The 19,133-nt window shown below is 40.6% G+C and overlaps 1 protein-coding gene across 2 annotated transcripts in view; it reads left to right on the forward strand.

Moving 5' to 3' along the window:
- The window catches only part of LOC133658771 (NT-3 growth factor receptor-like), a 97,768-nt gene that overhangs the window by 32,278 nt on the left and 46,357 nt on the right, over positions 1-19,133 (forward strand). For both annotated transcript variants that reach the window (XM_062061152.1, XM_062061150.1), the window contains 4 exons: positions 825-967; positions 1,571-1,715; positions 7,826-7,938; positions 9,918-10,101. In XM_062061152.1, coding sequence (XP_061917136.1) covers positions 825-967; positions 1,571-1,715; positions 7,826-7,938; positions 9,918-10,101 — 585 coding nt within the window. The remainder of the gene's footprint in view (positions 1-824; positions 968-1,570; positions 1,716-7,825; positions 7,939-9,917; positions 10,102-19,133) is intronic.

A 19,133-nucleotide genomic window follows, 5' to 3' on the forward strand; every position in this document is an offset into this window, starting at 1 on the left:
AACAAAGTAACAATTACTGAATCCTCACCACATTTGATTTTTGTCATATGTAACTCTGACACATTTGTGTCAGAGTATCATTGACTCTGACTTTCTGGTTTCTTTTTGTTAAAATTAAAATACAAATAATTTCAAGATAATACTAAACGAGTAAAGTATATTAAAAGTGTATCAGACAAACTTTAACGAAGTGGTCACTGCAAACGTGTGCATTCTTAGACTCTTCTCCCTTGTACTGGGGTGTGTGCCACTTTTGTCGTAGTCTTTTGTAAAATCTTGCACTCTTCCGCCCTTCTTTATTACCTCTCGAGGAACTCTGAATAAATGTTCATCCTTTTTAGTGATTTGAACAGATCATACAGCCGAAAACAACGCAATCATAGGGCATTTTTCTTTTAGAAAGGCCAAATGCCACCTATTACCCATTGAGCAAAGATGCTGCTTGAATATGCGTGGTGACGCATATTCAATGAGCCGGACGTGACATAAAACCCAAGCAAAATGGAGGCCTTAATCTAACGCTGCATGTAGTTCACAGTCCAGAACGGCAGTGCATTTTCTTTGCTAGTTGTCGCGATTCAACCTTCGGCCTGAAGGCTTAATTTTTTTATGATCGTGGTCATATGTTTAACTTTACAAATGCCATGCTCCTCAGCCAATTTCATCAGTTTTTCCAGTGACTTTTCAATAACTGTATGTGCAAAAACTATGTTGTTTTTTTTTGATGGAGAGTTCATGAAAATATGTTTTTACTTATTTTTGCTATGTCTGCAAGTGTGAAAGTATTTGTTTTTGTTGTATATTGCCTTTTGTTTTGTTTACAGACCTTCCAGAAATGACCATGAGCGACAGCGTCCTTACAGTGAAAGAGGGCGAAAGTGTAGCAGCAACATGTAATGGCTCTGGATCCCCATTACCTGAGGTGGACTGGCCTATTAGCGGGTTACACACTTTAACATTACAAGAGGTAAAGGCCCCAATAATTACAGACTTTATGTCTTCTGTACTGTACTTTTAATACACAGGCTTTTTGTCATGTTAATGTGCCCAAAAATGCACATTTTACATGTAAGCATATATGTGTGAGAAAAAAATAATAATGAAAAGTCTATTTTAGAGAGTTTTAATTTTAAAGTGTGCTTGGTTTGAATTTTGATAAAGTGACCCGTTACTTATGACCATGTCACATTTGAGTGTTTCCAACTGTTGTTTTTTGTCTCATTTTTGCCCATTTTGTTTATTGCAAACAAGTCAGGGAGGTTAATAAAAAGCTGATAATGGAGCACGTAGACTCTTATAAATACATATTGACCAAAATATATTTTTTAAAGTTCATTTTTTTTAGTTCATATTTCAAATTGTAAATCCTAAATACTTCATTCTGGGTCCCGTATTTAGTAAACATCTGTTTTGAGAAGAAAATAGAACCCATGGTGGCCTGCAAATCAAACTTTTCCCTGTCCCTGTTCTCTAATAATGCATATGCAGTTATTATACATATTACTTGATGTATGGGTTTTTTTGTTGTTTAGTTTTTAATTATGATCTAATGCGCATGTATTCGCTGCAGGCCAGAATCTACGACAACAGCACCGTTCGTTCTATAAACATCACTTTGGTAAACGTAAGCAGAGATGACAACCTTTCCCTTCTGAACTGCACAGCCACCAACGTTGTAGGCACAACCAACGCTTCCATTCAGCTTATTGTCCACTGTAAGTACACACACACACACACACACACACACACACACACACACACACACACACACACACACACACACACACACACACACACACACACACACACACACACACACACACACACACACACACACACACACACACACACACACACACACACACACACACACACACACAATGTGATTGTATGAATTTAACAACCACATTAGCATTACTGGCAAGAAATTAGAAAAAGAAAACATTGAAAGTAATGTTTGTTGTTGCAATTTACAATTAACAGTTAAATTGAAGGATTGTTGTCTTTTCGATGATGTCATAGTGTTGGCGCAGCACTGATGTCATTAGAGGGCGACAATGTTGTGTGGAGGAGGAATAGAATAAAGGGAGTCACACGCACGCTCCAAAAGACTACAAGTTCCTGTGTTATTGTCTTCCAAGTGGGTGCTTTGGACGCCCTCCAGCACAGGTGTCAAACTCAAGGCCCGGGGGCCAGAACTGGCCCGCGACATCCTTTTATTTGGCCCGCAAACACCTGGAAATGATATGTGTCAATAAAGTACTTAATATTTTCTCACAAATGTAATTGATTTTTTTCAATCTAACAAAAAAAATATATGTACTGCTTGAAATTGCATACCTTTTGAACTTTAATAGTATCCAATATTGCAACAAATATTACAGTATATTATTATACTTTCCAAACATGTTTTTGTCTAAATAAATACAAATACTTAACTTTACAGCAAACTACCCATCAAATTAATGAAAAGTACAATACATTTTACATTGTTCTTTACAGCATAGTACTGTAAATTGAAAAAAACTACTACTGTTTTTGTGATAAAATTCTGTTGCCTGAGCTGCCAATATTTGACTGTAAAATCTATGGTTGTTGTTTTTAACGGTGTATTACTGTAAATTGAAAGATGGTACATTTGTTTTTACGTTAGAAGAACTGGCAGCTAAGTTGCCAGAATAAAAAAAGAATTTGCACTGTTTTTCCATTAACAATATAATAAACCAATGTAAATTTAATAGTCAAATTCTGGCATTTAAGCTGCCAGCTTTTTCCGTAAATAACCCTCCAAAAAACTGTGGCACTGTTTTTCCATTTACCCTAAAATGTTGTTAAAATAAACAACAATACTATTTTACAGTAACATTTTGTAAATGTAAAGTTTTGACTGTAAAATCTACAGTCTACTTAAAACAATGTATACAGTATAATTATTGAAATAAAATTCATACATTATTCGCTGTTACCAGCGGCCCTCTGGTGGCAGCCATAACTGCCATGTGGCCCTCAATGAAAACCACTTTGACATCCCCCTCGGACGCTACATTGATGGCAGCCATATTTGGAATGTGTCACTTGGCATTCGGAGTTTTTTTCTCTCTGGACAATTACTGAACTTTCTAGTCGGCTTTGCTAGCCGGCTAGCTGTGCTTGTGAGCAGCATCTAGTACCCAGAATGCGACAGCTTGTACTACAACATGGATGCTGATTATTTTGGAAGACTGCCGATGTAAGAGATGAACTCCCGGCACCATTTCGAGGAGACGGCGAGAAACTTTGTGCTACGTGGGTGAAGCAATTTGAAGCGGCCGTCCGCGCCGATGGTCAAACACCAAAGTTACCCTGCCGCATGGGCAAATCTCCTTCCATCCAGACTGAACGGAGCGGCTTTTTGTACACTGGAGCAGTATGTCGCCAGATTTTCAGTATGATTATCAGCATGTGAAAGTGACGTTAAAGTAGGCATTTTGACAAGAACCGTCCATTCTGTACTTCCGATCTCTGCGCAACAGCGCCAGCCGAATGAGAACTTGCTTGCTTGCAGCTGACGTTTCCAGACACGTGGCTGAGGCATTTCCCGGATATGACAAAGCTGCCAGGAATGATGAGACTTTTACACCTTTTCTTGCTGGCCCCGATCTTGCCCTTCAGGCCAAGTTCCACGAACTAGGGGCAAAAGATGTGGGGAGGCTCTAACCACCGCAGGGCAGTGTAAACGTACCAGACAGGTGTTAAAGACAAGCGCCCATGTACTCTGCTCCAGCCACCATCCCACATTGGGGGCACCACAAGACGTGCCATCACGTGCGGCTGTGGATCGTGATGCTGGAGCTATAAAGAAACTTTTCCACACAATGGAACAACTCACTTCGAGGATGGAAGACTTGCAGGTGAGGGATTTGAGGCAACGTACCCATGAGGCTGATTGTGGCGATCCTCACTCCCCTTCTCCTGGGGAGGATCAGCAGAACTTGAGAAAGCACAAGGAGCAGCAGCATGCCTGTCAATGTTTGTGGCGGCGTCATCTCCAGGCTAGTCTGGATGGACGACGGCGCAAGAAACCTGAACAAGCGCCGCGGGGGTCTGGTCATGAACAATAAAAGCAAATGTTCTTCACAGAACAAACCACTGCTGCAACCCCCACTCTTGTGCACACGGCTACCGAAACAGTGGTGGATGATATCCCTGTGACTGTGTGCGCCATGGAAGTTTCCGCAACGATCCTGGCAGCAAACCCCAGTTTCAGCTCAAGGCCCCTTTTGCCCCCTGACCCCCGAGCTTCTGTGGACCAGACCTTCATCTATACTCTGTCACACAATGAGTCAAATATCAACAAGCTTCAAAAGAGTGACGCTAACATCAATCAGGTTTTGGCCTGGCTTGAGAACGGCAGGAGACCACCTAGATGGAAGTTGAAGGAATCCAGCCAGAGTTTGAACAGGCTTTGGCATGAGTTTCCCCGGCTGCCTTTAATCCATGGACTGTTGTGGGACAGACGATGCAGGTAGTGGTACCGGCTGCTTTGGTACCCAAGGTTCTGGGACACCTCCATGGCACACATGTGCCAGTTCATCTTGCCTATGAGCGGGTCTTGGCTCGTTCTAGATGTGTTTGTTATTGGCCCACTATGTACAATCACACCGGAGCTTGGTGTGACCAGTGTGATGGCTGTCTGAGGAGGAAGTCCCCAGTTTTACAACACCATACCCCTGGGAGAACTTCACTGGTGCACAGGCCTGTCCGGCCTACATACTTTATCCCTTAAGAGGCGTCCACACGTCTTTCTCCAACAAGTTATGAGCATGGCGCCAACACGGATTGGCCCGGTTGTACCACTGATCTTACCGAAAGGCGGCGGAGTCCTCCACCCTCTACTCTGCTTCAACTGCAGTGCCTCCGAGCAGCTGCTTGATGAACTCCGCCACCTCCATGTAGTTACTTTGTTCACATCATGAAAGTCCGGGAGGAAAATGTAACTGGCTGATTATGGCGATATTAACACTATTATCACGGGTCTTGCCTTTTCATAGTCTATGAAGGCCATACCAAGTGGTTTGTTGTATTCTTGGCATTTGATTCGGTGGAGACACAGTCGGTTCTAAAAGCTCTGCAAGATCAAGGAATTCATCATAAGTACATTAACTTACTCAAGGACATCTACACAAACTGCACTACCACAGTTACGATGCACAAACCAAGCGAGAAAATCCACATAAAGAAGGGTGTCCGACAAGGCGATACAATTTCGCCTAAACTGTTTCCAGCTTGTTTGGAAGGCATATTTCGCTCTCTGGAGTGGGAGGATAAAGGAGTTGATATCAACGGAGACAAATTTAATCATCTGAGGTTTGCAGATGACATTGTTGTCTTGGGAGAGCAAATCAGTGAAGTGGAAGATATGCTTAAAGACCTTGCATATGCTGTGGATTGAAAATGAATATGAAGAAAACAAAAGTTATGGCAAATTCCATGGTACCTCATGGACCTGTGACTGTTAATGGAAATGAAATTGATGAAGTTCATGAATATATCTATCTGGGGCAGAGATTTAGCCGGAAAGAAAATAGTCAAGAACAGGAGATAGGGAGGAGAATCAGATTGGGCTGGTGCCAATATGGAAAACTGAGCAACATCATGAGAGGACAAATACCGTTAAGCCTAAAAAGAAAGGTCTTTAATCAATGCGTGTTACCAACCATGACATATGGAGCTGAAATCTGGGCATTGTCAAATAAAATGGAAAAGAAAATAGCAGCAGCACAACACAACGTGGAAAGAAATATGCTCGGAATCACATATAAAGACAGAAAAACAAATGAATGGGTGAGAAAACAAACGCAAGTCCAAGACATTATGGGAACTATCAAATGAAGTAAGTGGAAGCGGGCTGGACATATCAGTAGGAGAACAGATAATAGATGGACTTCCCTAATGACATCATGGAGACCCATGGATGGGAGCAGAAATAGAGGAAGACAAAGAGTGAGATGGCGAGATGAAATAGACAAATATTGGGGAACAGTGCAGTGGCAGGAGCAACTAGAGATCGTTCACTATGGCAGAAACATGCTGAGGCTTTCGTCCAGCAGTGGACTGACAATGGCTGATGATGATGATGATGATTAGGGTTGGGTATCGAGTATCGAGTATCGATTGGAACCGGGACTAACTTTCCGATTCTCCCGGAATCGTTCAAAAGTTTAAATTTCGATTCCTATTTTCGATGCTGTCCCGCCAATTTAGTCCGCCGACCGGAAACAAATATGTCCGCCGAACCGGAAGAAGAAGCCGCTGAACACCAACGAAGAAGCGCCCACCCCCGGAAGTGTTAGCATAGCCGAGCGAGTCAGTCAAGCTCAAGCATGGATAGCGGGCGTCGGCGGTCGAAAGTGTGGCTTCACTTTACAAAAAAAAATTGAAATAACCGTGAAATAACAGAGCTCCATGTCCATCAAGAAACGAGTGGAGAGAGAGCTGCAGATGTACCAGGACGTTCCACCGATACTTATGTCTGACGACCCTGCTGCATGGCGGTGGTCCGGTGGAACCAACAAAAGACTTATCCTTTGCTGTCAGATCTAGCTTTCTCCTATTTATGCGTTCAAGCTTCTTCCACACCCAGCGAACGTGTATTTTCCACAGCAGGAGACACTCTCTGTCCAGAACGCTCACGCATCCTGCCTGAGAAGGCGGATATGGTCATTTTCCTAAACAAGAACTGTCTCTGATTTTATACTGTACCTGCTGCTAATCTGGACTGGGTTTTGCAAGTTGTTTCTTATTGTTTATTTGCTTTTCTGCACCAGGTTAGCCCATCAGTGGGAGCACGGTAACATTTTTGAGTACCTGCAGCATCATACACTTGTGTGTGTAAATGTGTTTTCATGAGGTTTCCTGCAGCATCATACACTTATGTGTAAATGTGTTTTCATGAGGTTTCCTGCAGCATCATACACCTGTGTGTAAATGTGTTTTCATGAGGTTTTCAAAAATAAAGCTCTCTTGAGGAAAGTGTACCCCTGGGAAAATGTATTTATAATTTATAATATTTATATTCAAGTTAATAGATTTGATATTTATATTCTAGTTGAAAACAGCCCTGTGAGGAATTTATAGTAAAGTTCATAAAAAGTTAATAGAATTAAAATTGATGGAGAATGTCAGACTATTTCATTCAGAAAGACTGTAGGTTAGCTAGCTCATTTAAAATATCCTAAACTTTTTTTTGACCCTGCCTCTTAAAAGAATCGGAACAGAGAATGGTCAGGAATCGGAATTGAAAGAAAGAATCGGAATCGGAATCAGAATCGTTCGAATTCAAACGATACCCAACCCTAATGATGATGACACGGGTCTTGCTGCGCAAACACCGAGGATGCCAATCTTTACACAGGAAAAGGTGTTTTGAACACAGTCTGTTTCAAACGACCACTCAATTCTCAGGTTTCCTGGTGCATTAGTGAAGGATGACCATGGTTTATGTAGTGGAGCACGGCAAACTGCCGAGCCGTCATAAACAACCATCTAAATCTGCATTGATTTTGGCCGCTTGACTATGCGATCTTACCTTTTGGTTACTCACCAAAGCTCGTGACCGTAGTTGCACTGGTAAATTGACAGCTTTTACTTTTGCTTTTTTTCTCTCGCTTCCTGTTGACGGGAGCGGATGCTCACTGCTGAGCTCAGTAGTAGTGACTGTAGTTTGACTTTTGACTACAAATCTTAACCACAAAAACTGAATTGATTCTTGAGTAAGGTGCAGGTATTTTCTCTGAACAGTCAGGTATATTTGATACAATAATTATCTGTTGTCTTTTCTTTTTAGTTTGTCCTTCCATTATACATCTAAAGGAGCCAGAGATTCGCCATGATACATGCATAGAATTCACTGCAAGAGGTTCACCCGAGCCAACATTAAGATGGTTCTACAACAACAAGGTGCTCACTTTTATTTGTCACTGGCATAACTTATGTGTGAACAAATTGTGATTTTTTTTTAGGGACTTTACTTTTTTTTTTGAGGATTTTGATCTGTTCCTGTGTGTCTTTAGTAGTGTGTTGTCATCAGCTCCCTCCTTCCATCGGTGCCTTATCCAGCGAAGCCCTGCGGTCTCATTTGTCTCTGTACAGCGGCACCTCGGAATTCGAGTTTAATCGGTTCCGTGACGTCGCTCATACTGAAAAAAACTCATATTGCGAAACAGCGCATTGAAATCAATTGCAATTATTTATTCTGTGCTTCGCGCCCCCAAAAGAGCACAATTTCAACATTGAACATGCCTTTTAAAAAGAAAAATTTACTTTTAGATAAATAGTGTCGGAAAATCATACGATACACTGCAGTACAAACTACTACAATAGTTTTGTGAAGTAATGTATTAATAATATACAACATTTACCTTGGAGAGTGGACTTTTACGGAATCTTCTTTGAGCTGCTTCTTCGGCAAACACACAATCAGCAGCTTCTCCTTATTTTCATGCCTGCTTTTTAGATACTATTTTAACGTCCTTGGCTGATGTTATTGACACATTCTGCTTCAGTATGGTGCAGACTAGCAGAAGAATTTGCTGAGAGATACCTTGTATCCCAAAATACTCATAAGCTGGGGCATTCGCATCCCGTGGTACCGCTGTATTGAGTTGATTAGCTGGTTTGGATTAATCTGTTTTTGTCTACTCTGTATGTAATGGGTTTGCCCCTCATGATTTTAGTGTTTTCAGGCTTATTTTTGTATTTCTTGATTGTGAATGTTTTCGATCCTGGTCATGTTTTTTGTTTTTTTCCAGCGTTTTTTACAGCTCGACAAATACAAAGAAACTAATGAGATAGCAAGGCACGGGAATTCAGGAAGCAGAGAGTTGATGGGTGATGACACAAGGAGCAAGGCATATGCTTGGAACGACAACAAAACAGATATGACTAATAAAACAATGGGAGGACTCACAGGAGCACAAATCAAAATCCTGAAAGAAAAACAATCAATAGTCCAAATGGCATGAACGAGGCTTAGTATTAGGGGTGTCCCGATGCAACTTTTTCACTTCCGATGCAATACAGATAATGGAGCCTTAAGTATTGGCTGATACCGATATTTGTATTACTTTGTAATGTGAAATGTTCGAAAAGATTTGATCAATTGAAATTAGTCAGAGAACAATTGTAGGTATGAAAATCATTAACCCATTTAATATTAACTGTTTGGAATTGACTTATTCTGTCTAAACTGAAGTGGAGTGGTAATTGTACTTTTAAAGACACCTAGTGGTCACAATAATTCATTAAATTAAGCTCATGGCGCAGTAAGCTGAATGCAGACACATTTGTTATTGATTACTTTTTTTGGCTTCTTTCTGCCTTGGAGACTTTGTATCTAGTAGGTAAAATTCAAATGTAATTATTTGATACTTGTTTATATTGACAAATGTTGGGCTTTAGACTGCAATATTGTTCAATTACTTATTTTGTATGTCTAGCTTGTGTGCTGTTGTGTTGCTGTGAGCTCCTTGTAGCCTATAGCCCATGCTTAGCTTTTGTAAATTAATTTACTAAAACACTGTATAAGAAAAGACAGACCTTGTGTGCTTCTTGGAGGTCATTTAGATATTAACTGGTTGTCCAGTTTTGCTGCCGGACTGCTTGTATTGGAGCTTAGATCGGAGCTTATATCAGAGATTTTAGATGCAAGCCAATATCATCCGATACTTGTTTTTTCTGCCGATATCACAAAGATAGCCAATTTCAGTATTGAATCGGTACACTCCTACTTAGTACTATGCCACTAATGGGTAGAACAGTACTTTGACAACATTTAACAATATATTTGTTTGCTTTTTAATTCTATTCATCAATTGAGTTCCTGATATTTAATACATGATGTCCTGCCATTAATTATTTGCTGTCTTTATCAATTACAGGAAATATCCTATACAAATTATGTGTATCTAGATATAGAAAATCACAATGACTACATAGAGGGATGCCTTATTTTGAAAAACCCAACTCATCACAACAATGGCAACTATACACTGCAGGCTACAAACTACCTGGGTGTGGTCACCAGCACTGTTTATGGACACTTCCTTAAAAAGCCCTTTGAAGGTAAGGTGATGTGTGTTGTTGTCTCTAGTGTATGTGATGACTGTACATTTTTCGCAAAGGAAAAACTCTATTTACAGAACTAGAGAGAAGCAACACAGCACTCTCAATTCCACCAAATTCACCTTAAAGGAGCCTTATGTAAGAATTTCATGTCAAGTCATCATTAAATGGCCCTCATAGGTCAAAAGGCATTAATAAATCATGTTCTTTTCGAATACCTCTATAACTGATAACTGTAGTTCAGCCGGGATATGCTCATTTCAAAATTAGATTTACAGCCCTGAAATCTTGTAATTGTTTTCATTTCGATGTCCCGCCCTCCACCGTTTGACCAATTAGAAAGTCTGTGAGTGCGTCACATCCAGGTTGCCAGTTATGCACCACCATCTTCGTCTAGCTACTGCCACTGGTAAAGTTACCAAACATGTCAGGCCTTAGTAAATCTAAAAGGCGCCGTTACGATTCTCAACTTATTCATGACAAAGCCAGGAACAAAATGAGGATTTGTATCGGGGATGCCTTTGAAAAATGGAGACGATTGAAGGCGGAGAAGATTTTTTCATCTGACGCCAAACTTGCTAATTTCCTCCTTGATAGGTTAAGTAAGGCATTTACGTTTTCTTATTACTTGTTATATATGGAAATGGACATTTCGTATGTAAACTATATTGTCCAATACAGTCTATGATCTTTTCGAACAAAGCTAGTATGTTCGTGCAACGAATGCTTAGCATGCTTGCCTGGTCAATGGGAGCATACTTATAGCCCAGTTTGATGACATACAGGCTAACGGGGGAAATATATGCCCGTTAGCCTGTATGTCGATGTGTAATCGAACTGACAGGGCAAAATATATTTTCGACAAATAAAACCTATGTGGATGTGCCTATGTGTCAGTGCCTATTTCGTTCTCTTTATACTGATACGCTGAGGAAATGTGTTCCAACATTAACACGGCTGTCATGGCAATGTGAAACGTATGAAGACAGCCAAATCACATGATAAAATAATTCCTCATTCGTGTTTGCATATTGTAGACCACGTACCAACTTGTCTGGCAATCTGAAAAATTTGAAACAGTAGCCTATATGCATACCTTGGTAAAATGTCTCCTCTTTAGTTTTGGGTGTACATTACGCTGCTAAGCATGCTCTTCACCAGTATAACCATTGCTAGCGTTGGTTGTAGTTCGTTTTAGTCTTTGTTTTCTGATAATACTGACAATAACCATATGATTGCGATTTGTTGTGATATTGTACGCCATACTTGCCAACCTTGAGAACTCCGATACCGGGGGGTGGGGCAGGGGGCGTGGTAAATAGGGGAGTATTTTTACAGCTATAATTCACCAACTCATTTCATATATATATATATATATATATATATATATATATATATATATATATATATATATATATATATATATATATATATATATATATATATATATATATATATATATATATATATATGTGTGTATGAAATACTTGACTTTCAGTGAATTCTAGCTATATATATATATTTATTTTAATATACATATAAATAAAATAAATACTTGAATTTCAGTGTTCCGGAGGCTATCCAGTAGATGGCAGTATTGTCCTGTTTAACTTCTCCGTTCATGACTGAGTATATAATTTCGGCCACCGTGTTCAATGGAGAAGTCTGTTCTACAAAATGTACAGGCAACAAACCCCTTCCCCTTCAAACTGTCCTGGATGAACTGAAATTCTTGTTCCCATTCGTTTTGGAACTTGCAAGCATATTTCTTCATCTTGCTCGTCAACGGCGTCGCCATGTCTGTAACTTCCTCGTTCTTCTGCTTCAGCTCCTTGTTGTGTGCGCAGTTGTGCACTCTACTCTCTAAAAGCCGTAGATGTTATGACGTCATTGGGCAGGCAAGCTGTTTATATTGTGGGAAAGCGGACGTGAGAACAGGCTGTCCCCACTCAGGTCCGCATTGAGCTGGAGGGGGCGTGGCCTCCAGCTCCGGCTGAATACCGGGAGTTTGTCGGGAGAACATTTCTGCCGGGAGGTTATCGGGAGAGGCGCTGAATACCGGGAGTCTCCCGGTAAAACCGGGAGGGTTGGCAAGTATGCTGTACGCAGGCATGACGTACTTCTTCCTGAAAATAGCCTAATTTCTGTGTAAAATGTGTTGGTTAGAGATTTGGCTGCGTATCTGGCAACCTCGGTCAGGGAGAGGGGGAAGGGACTACAGAATTGTGACTGTGATTGCAATACCATTTCTGGCCAGATTCTTACATTTGGCTCCTTTAACAATAACACAATACCATGCACTGATCCTAATTCTGATACGAATAGAAACATATATCATAATTATGAATGTTGTTACCTCCGCAAGAAGGTATACTGTTTGTCATTTCCATGGTTTGTCAGTTAGTTAGTTAGCAATATAACTCAAAAAGTGATGGGAAGAATTTTGATGAACCTATCCGGAATGTCTGAAATGAGAGGAGCAAGTGATGACTTTTTGGGGAACATCCGGATCATTTCTACTACTTTACCGTATGTACGTTTACGCTATGAGCTCAACTTCTCTGGGTCTGTGCCTCCACCCACAGAGACAAAGTCAGTGGATGACTAACATGAATCTTCACTTTGTTGGTTTCATTCTGCTGGTAACTCAAAAACTTATGGTTGGATTTTAATGAAAATTTCAAGAAATGTCCGAAATGGGACAGGGAACATGTCATTACACTTTGGGGGCAATCCAGGTCACCAGCGGAATTCAGGATTTTTTACTATTGGGAGATAAGGCCTGGCAGAGTTCCGCGGTCTCTATGTGCTTTTTTGTGCTTTTTAAAAAATATATTAAGACAGAATAATCATTGTGTGCTATGACAGATGCATATGCAACATGTGACTAGAAATAGCCCAATACCAATACGGGTGTCTCTAGCAAGCCAGGTTACCAACCGCGAACTGCCCCGCGTCATTTGAGCCATACTCTGCGCTTTGAACCTCGGCAGACCAGCCCCTATTTGCTGAGTCCAAAGCCAGGCTCAGAACCTAAAGAGATCAATCAATCAAAATGTATTTATATAGTCCTTAATAAGTGCCTCAAAAGGCGTCACAAACAACAATGACATCCTCTGATCTGAACCCAACCCCATTTGGGGTCCATAGGGAGGCCAGCAGGGAGATCCTCTTGCGTGTAGCACAGAGACGTCACCAACTGATGCAGATCAAGTAGCAGGTCTTAGACTGTCTTATTAAGAAAAGCTCCAAAAGCCCAAGATGGGGAAAAAAAGGAAATCTTGGTAAGGGGCCGCAGATGTAGGTGACCCGCTGTAATGAGTACAGAGTGGGTACAGTTATTGAATTGTTACATTCGTGATAATGTTAGATTCCAGTCCATTGGGAAGCCAGCAAAGGGGTGCAGGGGGATCTTGTTCCTTTTAGACAAGACGTCACCGATGATGCATAGAGGAGTGGTCCACCCGTGGTCACGACTCGGGACAGCTAGTGCCTCTTCCAGACGGTACATCTCCAGAAATTATCCGTGGTCACCTGGTATCCTCTCCATACAGGAGAGGAAGGCAGAGCAGAAAAGAAAACTGGTTAAATAAGATGGTTCTAGACCGTTTAATATTTTGTACATAAGTAACAAAACCTTAAAATTGCCTCTGAAGTGTACTGGGAGCCAGTGCAGGTGAGCCAGTATAGATGTAATATGATCAAACTTTCTTGTCCTAGTCAAAAGTCTAGCAGCCACATTTTGTACCAACTGTAATCTTTTGATGCTGGACATTGGGAGACCCCAAAATAATACGTTACAGTAATCGAGACCAGACGTAACGAACGCATGAATAATAATTTCAGCATCGGTGGTGGACAAAATGGAACAGATTTAACGTTATTACGGAGATGAAATAAGGCTGTTATAGAAACACTCTTAATGTGCTGCTCAAACGAGAGAGTTGAGTGGAAAATAATGCCAAGATTTTTCACAGAGTCCCTTTGTACAATTGTTTTATTGTCGAATTTCAAAGTGGTATCTGTAAACAAGTGCCTCTATCGTGTAGGACCGATAATCAACATCTGTTTTCTTTGTGTTAAGATGCAGGATGTTGCCTGACATTCATTGTTTGATTTCACTTAGACACTCCTCCAAATGACTACAGTCTGGCGTGTTGGTCAGCTTTAGAAGCATAGAAAGTTGGGTATCACCGGCATAACAGTAAAAGTTAACACCATAAATGCGTATGATGTTGCCTTGCAGCAGCGTATAAAGAGTTAAAAGTGCAGGACCAAGAACCAAACCCTGTGGAACTCCACAAGAAACCTTAACATCCTTTGAGGCCACGTTGTTATGGGATACACAGTGCATCCTTTCAGTGAGTAGGGGTTAAGCCAAGAAAATGCTAAATCTGAGCCTGCGATGGGGTGGCAACTTGTCTAGGGTCTACCCCGCCTTCAGCCCGATTGCAGCTGGGATAGGCTCCAGCACCCCCGCGACCCTGAGAGGGGCGAGTGGTAGACAATTATTGGATGGATGGAGGAATGGAGGGATGGATGGATGGACAAACCAATATGTCATTTGATGCGTTCTAAAATATGTCTTTATTCTCCTTTCTAATGAGCTCAATTTTTATAGAAAATAATTGCATAAAGTGGACCTACTGGGAGAAGACCCTGTTGGGTTAGCGATGCTATTGCTTTAAACACATACTGTATTTAGGATCATTTTTTATTGGGGTGGGTGAGGTTAGAGTAATTTAGTTTCAGCTAAGGCAAAAGCGTGTTTGTAGATGATCAAAGTATCATTCCATGCTTGATGAAAAACCTCTAGTTTCGTCGCACGCCATTGCATTACAGCTTTCTACTTGATTGTTTTTAATAGCTCTGACATGGACATGGTCAGTTACGGACAGATGGATATATTTATACACACAGACAAAGCATAATACTGACAGACAATTTAAAACACACACACAAGGATCTGATTACACACACACATTAGTACACGCACACATGAATTGGTTACACACATACAGATTGAGATTCACGTTTGTAAATTATTTTTCTACAATAATACTTCCATGAAATTTAACGTTTATAACTTTGTGATTCCAGAATGTAATTTCTGTCTTTTCTCATTTTTGATTTTCTTTCTCAACTGCGGAAACAGATTATGATTATGGTAAGTTTCTCAGAAAAATCTATTGCTTTATTTTTCTCTTGTTTGTTTTCCCAGTGCTGATGTATCATGCAGTGGTCAGTGGGCAAATATTCAACATGTACAGGATCTCTGTAATAAAGTTATAAATCATATAAATATCTAATGTGACAATGCACAATGGCTAACTAATAACGCTTTAGATACATGTTTAGGGATGAGAATTGATAAGATTTTTTCACAATAGTTCCGATTCCACTTTCGTTTCTGGTTAACGATTCGGTTCCTTATCGGTTCTCCTATCGATTTTTATTTGGGGAAAAACAGAACAAAAAGGTCAATTATTATAAATGTTGTTTAGTTCACAGATAACATGACCCTACAAAGCCTACAGTATGTTCTTAAAGGCCTACTGAAATGAGATTTTCTTATTCAAACGGGGATAGCAGGTCCATTCTATGTGTCATACTTGATCATTTCGCGATATTGCCATATTTTTGCTGAAAGGATTTAGTAGAGAACATCGACGATAAAGTTCGCAACTTTTGGTCGCTGATAAAAAAGCCTTGCCTGTACCGGAAGTAGCGTGACGTCACAGGTTGTGGAGCTCCTCACATCTGCACATTGTTTACAATCATGGCCACAAGCAGCGAGAGCGATTTGGACCGAGAAAGCGACGATTACCCCATTAATTTGAGCGAGGATGAAAGATTCATGGATGAGGAAAGTGAGAGTGAAGGACTAGAGGGCAGTGGAAGCGATTCAGATAGGGAAGATGCTGTGAGAGGCGGGTGGGACCTGATATTCAGCTGGGAATGACTAAAACAGTAAATAAACACAAGACATATATATACTCTATTAGCCACAACACAACCAGGCTTATATTTAATATGCCACATAACAAACACATCCCCCCTACCGTCCATATAACCCGCCAATACAAATCAAACACCCGCACAACACACTCAATCCCACAGGCCAAAGTACCGTTCACTTCTGCAAAGTTCATACAGCACATATATTTCCCCAAAGTCACGTACGTGACATGCACATAGCGGCACGCACGTACTGGCAAGCGATCAAATGTTTGGAAGCTGCAGCTGTGTACTCATGGTAGCGCGTATCCAACTCAAAGTCCTCCTGGTAAGAGTCTCTGTTGTCCCAGTTCTCTACGTGTTTGTGTTGCTGCAGCCGTCCGCTAATACACCACTTCCCACCTGCAGCTTTCTTCTTTGCTGTCTTCATTATTCATTAAACAAATTGCAAAAGATTCACCAACACAGATGTCCAGAGCCACAGCTCCAATCAGCCGCCTCGACAAAAGAGGTGCAGAACATGGTCCACTCGGACTGAATGTCCAGCACCTCCCTCGTGACATGTACAAAGTTCTTCCGGAGGTGGGAATTGAAACTCTCTCTGACAGGAGACTCTGCTAGATGTTCCCAGCAGACCCCCACAATGCATTTGGGCCTGCCAGGTCTGTCCGGCATCCTCCCCCACCATCGCAGTCAACTTACCACCAGGTGGTGATCGGTAGAAAGCTCCGCCCCTCTCTTCACCCGAGTGTCCAAAACATGAGACCGCAAATCCGATGACACAACTACAAAGTCGATCATGGAACTGCGGCCTAGGGTGTCCTGGTGCCAAATGCACATATGGACACCTTTATGTTTGAACATGGTGTTTGTTATGGACAATCTGTGACGAGCACAAAAGTCCAATAACAAAACACCACTCGGGTTCAGATTCGGGTGGCCATTCTTCCCAATCACGCCTGTCCAGGTTTCACTGTCGTTGCCAACATGAGCGTTGAAGTCCCCTATTAGGACAGGGGAGCACATTCTAATACTCCCTCGAGTGTATCCAAAAAGGGTGGGTACTCGGAACCGTCCCCCCACCCGAAGGTGGAGAGAAGCTACCCTCTCGTCCACTGGGTTGAACTCCAACGTGCAGGCTTTGAGCCGGGGGGCAACAAGAATTGCTACCCCAGCCCGTTGCCTCTCACTGCGTGAAACGCCAGTGTGGAAGAGAGTCCAGCCCCTCTCGAGAGAACTGGTTCCAGAGCCCTTACTGTGCGTCGAAGTGAGTCCGACTATATCCAGCCGGAACTTCTCCACCTCGTGCACCAGCTCAGGCTCCTTCCCCCCCAACGAGGTGACATTCCACGTCCCAAGAGCTAGCTTATGTAGCCGAGGGTCAGACCGCCAAGTGCCCTGCCTTCGGCTGCCGCCCAGCTCACAATGCACCCGACCTCTATGGCCCCTCCCATGAGTGGTGAGCCGTACGTGAGCAACATAAATCAGAAAGTTATTTTGAAAAAAACAATTCCTCTTATTGACTACTAAGTGGAACGCACTTAACTTCCTGCTTCCTTTCTCTTGGCATTGCCGTCCTGCGCCGCAGAGAGGATTCTGAGATGTATAGTTTTATTTTCAGACCCGCCAAAGCAAAATTGCCAGATAAAACTACACTCACCAAGTTACTTTTAGTACCGTCACGGCATTATTGAGCAGATTTTGAAACCGTAATACCGCGGTATCTACAATACCATTATAAATTAACCATTACTATTATAAAAAAAAGTACTGTCTTTAGTAACGGCCGTATTCCTGTCTCTGGTCATGTTTAATGGGGTCCTATTATGCAAAACCAATGTATTTTTACTTGTTGGTACCTGTTTTGTGTATTTGGGATTCACCTAAATACGAAAATTTTAAATGAAACCATGGAGGCATGGCAGAGATATTTATAAAACAATCTTGCTTTCTTTCAAACTTGCTCCAAACGAACCCTTTGTAATTTGAGACTTTAGTGAAGAATTTTGTCTTGATTACGTCAGCAAATATCTCCATATATGGTAGAGCAGGGGTCACCAACACGGTGCCCGCGGGCACCAGGTAGCCCGTAAGGACCAGATGAGTAGCCCGCTGGCCTGTTCTAAAAATAGCTCAAATAGCAGCACTTACCAGTGAGCTGCCTCTATTTTTTAAATTGTATTTATTTACTAGCAAGCTGGTCTCGCTTTGCCCGACATTTTTAATTCTAAGAGAGACAAAACTGAAATAGAATTTGAAAATCCAATAAAATATTTTAAAGACTTGGTCTTCACTTGTTTAAATAAATTCATACATTTTTTTACTTTGCTTATTATAACTTTCAGAAAGACAATTTTAGAGAAAAAATACAACCTTAAAAATGATTTTAGGATTTTTAAACACATATACCTTTTTACCTTTTAAATTCCTTCCTCTTCTTTCCTGACAATTTAAATCGATGTTCAAGTAAATAAATTTTTTTAATTGTAAAGAATAATAAATGGATGTTAATTTAATTCTTCATTTTAGCTTCTGTTTTTTCGACGAAGAATATTTGTGAAATATTTCTTCAAACTTATTATGATTAAAATAAAAAAAAAATATTCTGGCAAATCTAGAAAATCTGTAGAATCAAATTTAAATATTATTTCAAAGTCTTTTGAATTATTTTAAAAAATTTTGTTCTGGAAAATCTAGAAGAAATAATGATTTGTGTTTGTTAGAAATATAGCTTGGTCCAATTTGTTATATATTCTAACAAAGTGCAGATTGGATTTTAACCTATTTAAAACATGTCATCAAAATTCTAAAATTAATCTTAATCAGGAAAAATTACTAATGATGTTCCATAAATTATTTTTTTAATTTTTTCAAAAAGATTCGAATTAGCTAGTTTTCCTCTTCTTTTTTTCGGTTGAATTTTGAATTTTAAAGAGTCGAAATTGAAGATAAACTATGTTTCAAAATTTAATTGTCATTTTTTCGTGTTTTCTCCTCTTTTAAACCGTTCAATTAAGTGTAAATATAATTAATTATTAATAATAACATAGAGTTAAAGGTAAATTGAGCAAATT

This window comes from Entelurus aequoreus, linkage group LG10 (assembly GCF_033978785.1).
Source record: "Entelurus aequoreus isolate RoL-2023_Sb linkage group LG10, RoL_Eaeq_v1.1, whole genome shotgun sequence".
Lineage (NCBI taxonomy): Eukaryota > Metazoa > Chordata > Actinopteri > Syngnathiformes > Syngnathidae > Entelurus > Entelurus aequoreus.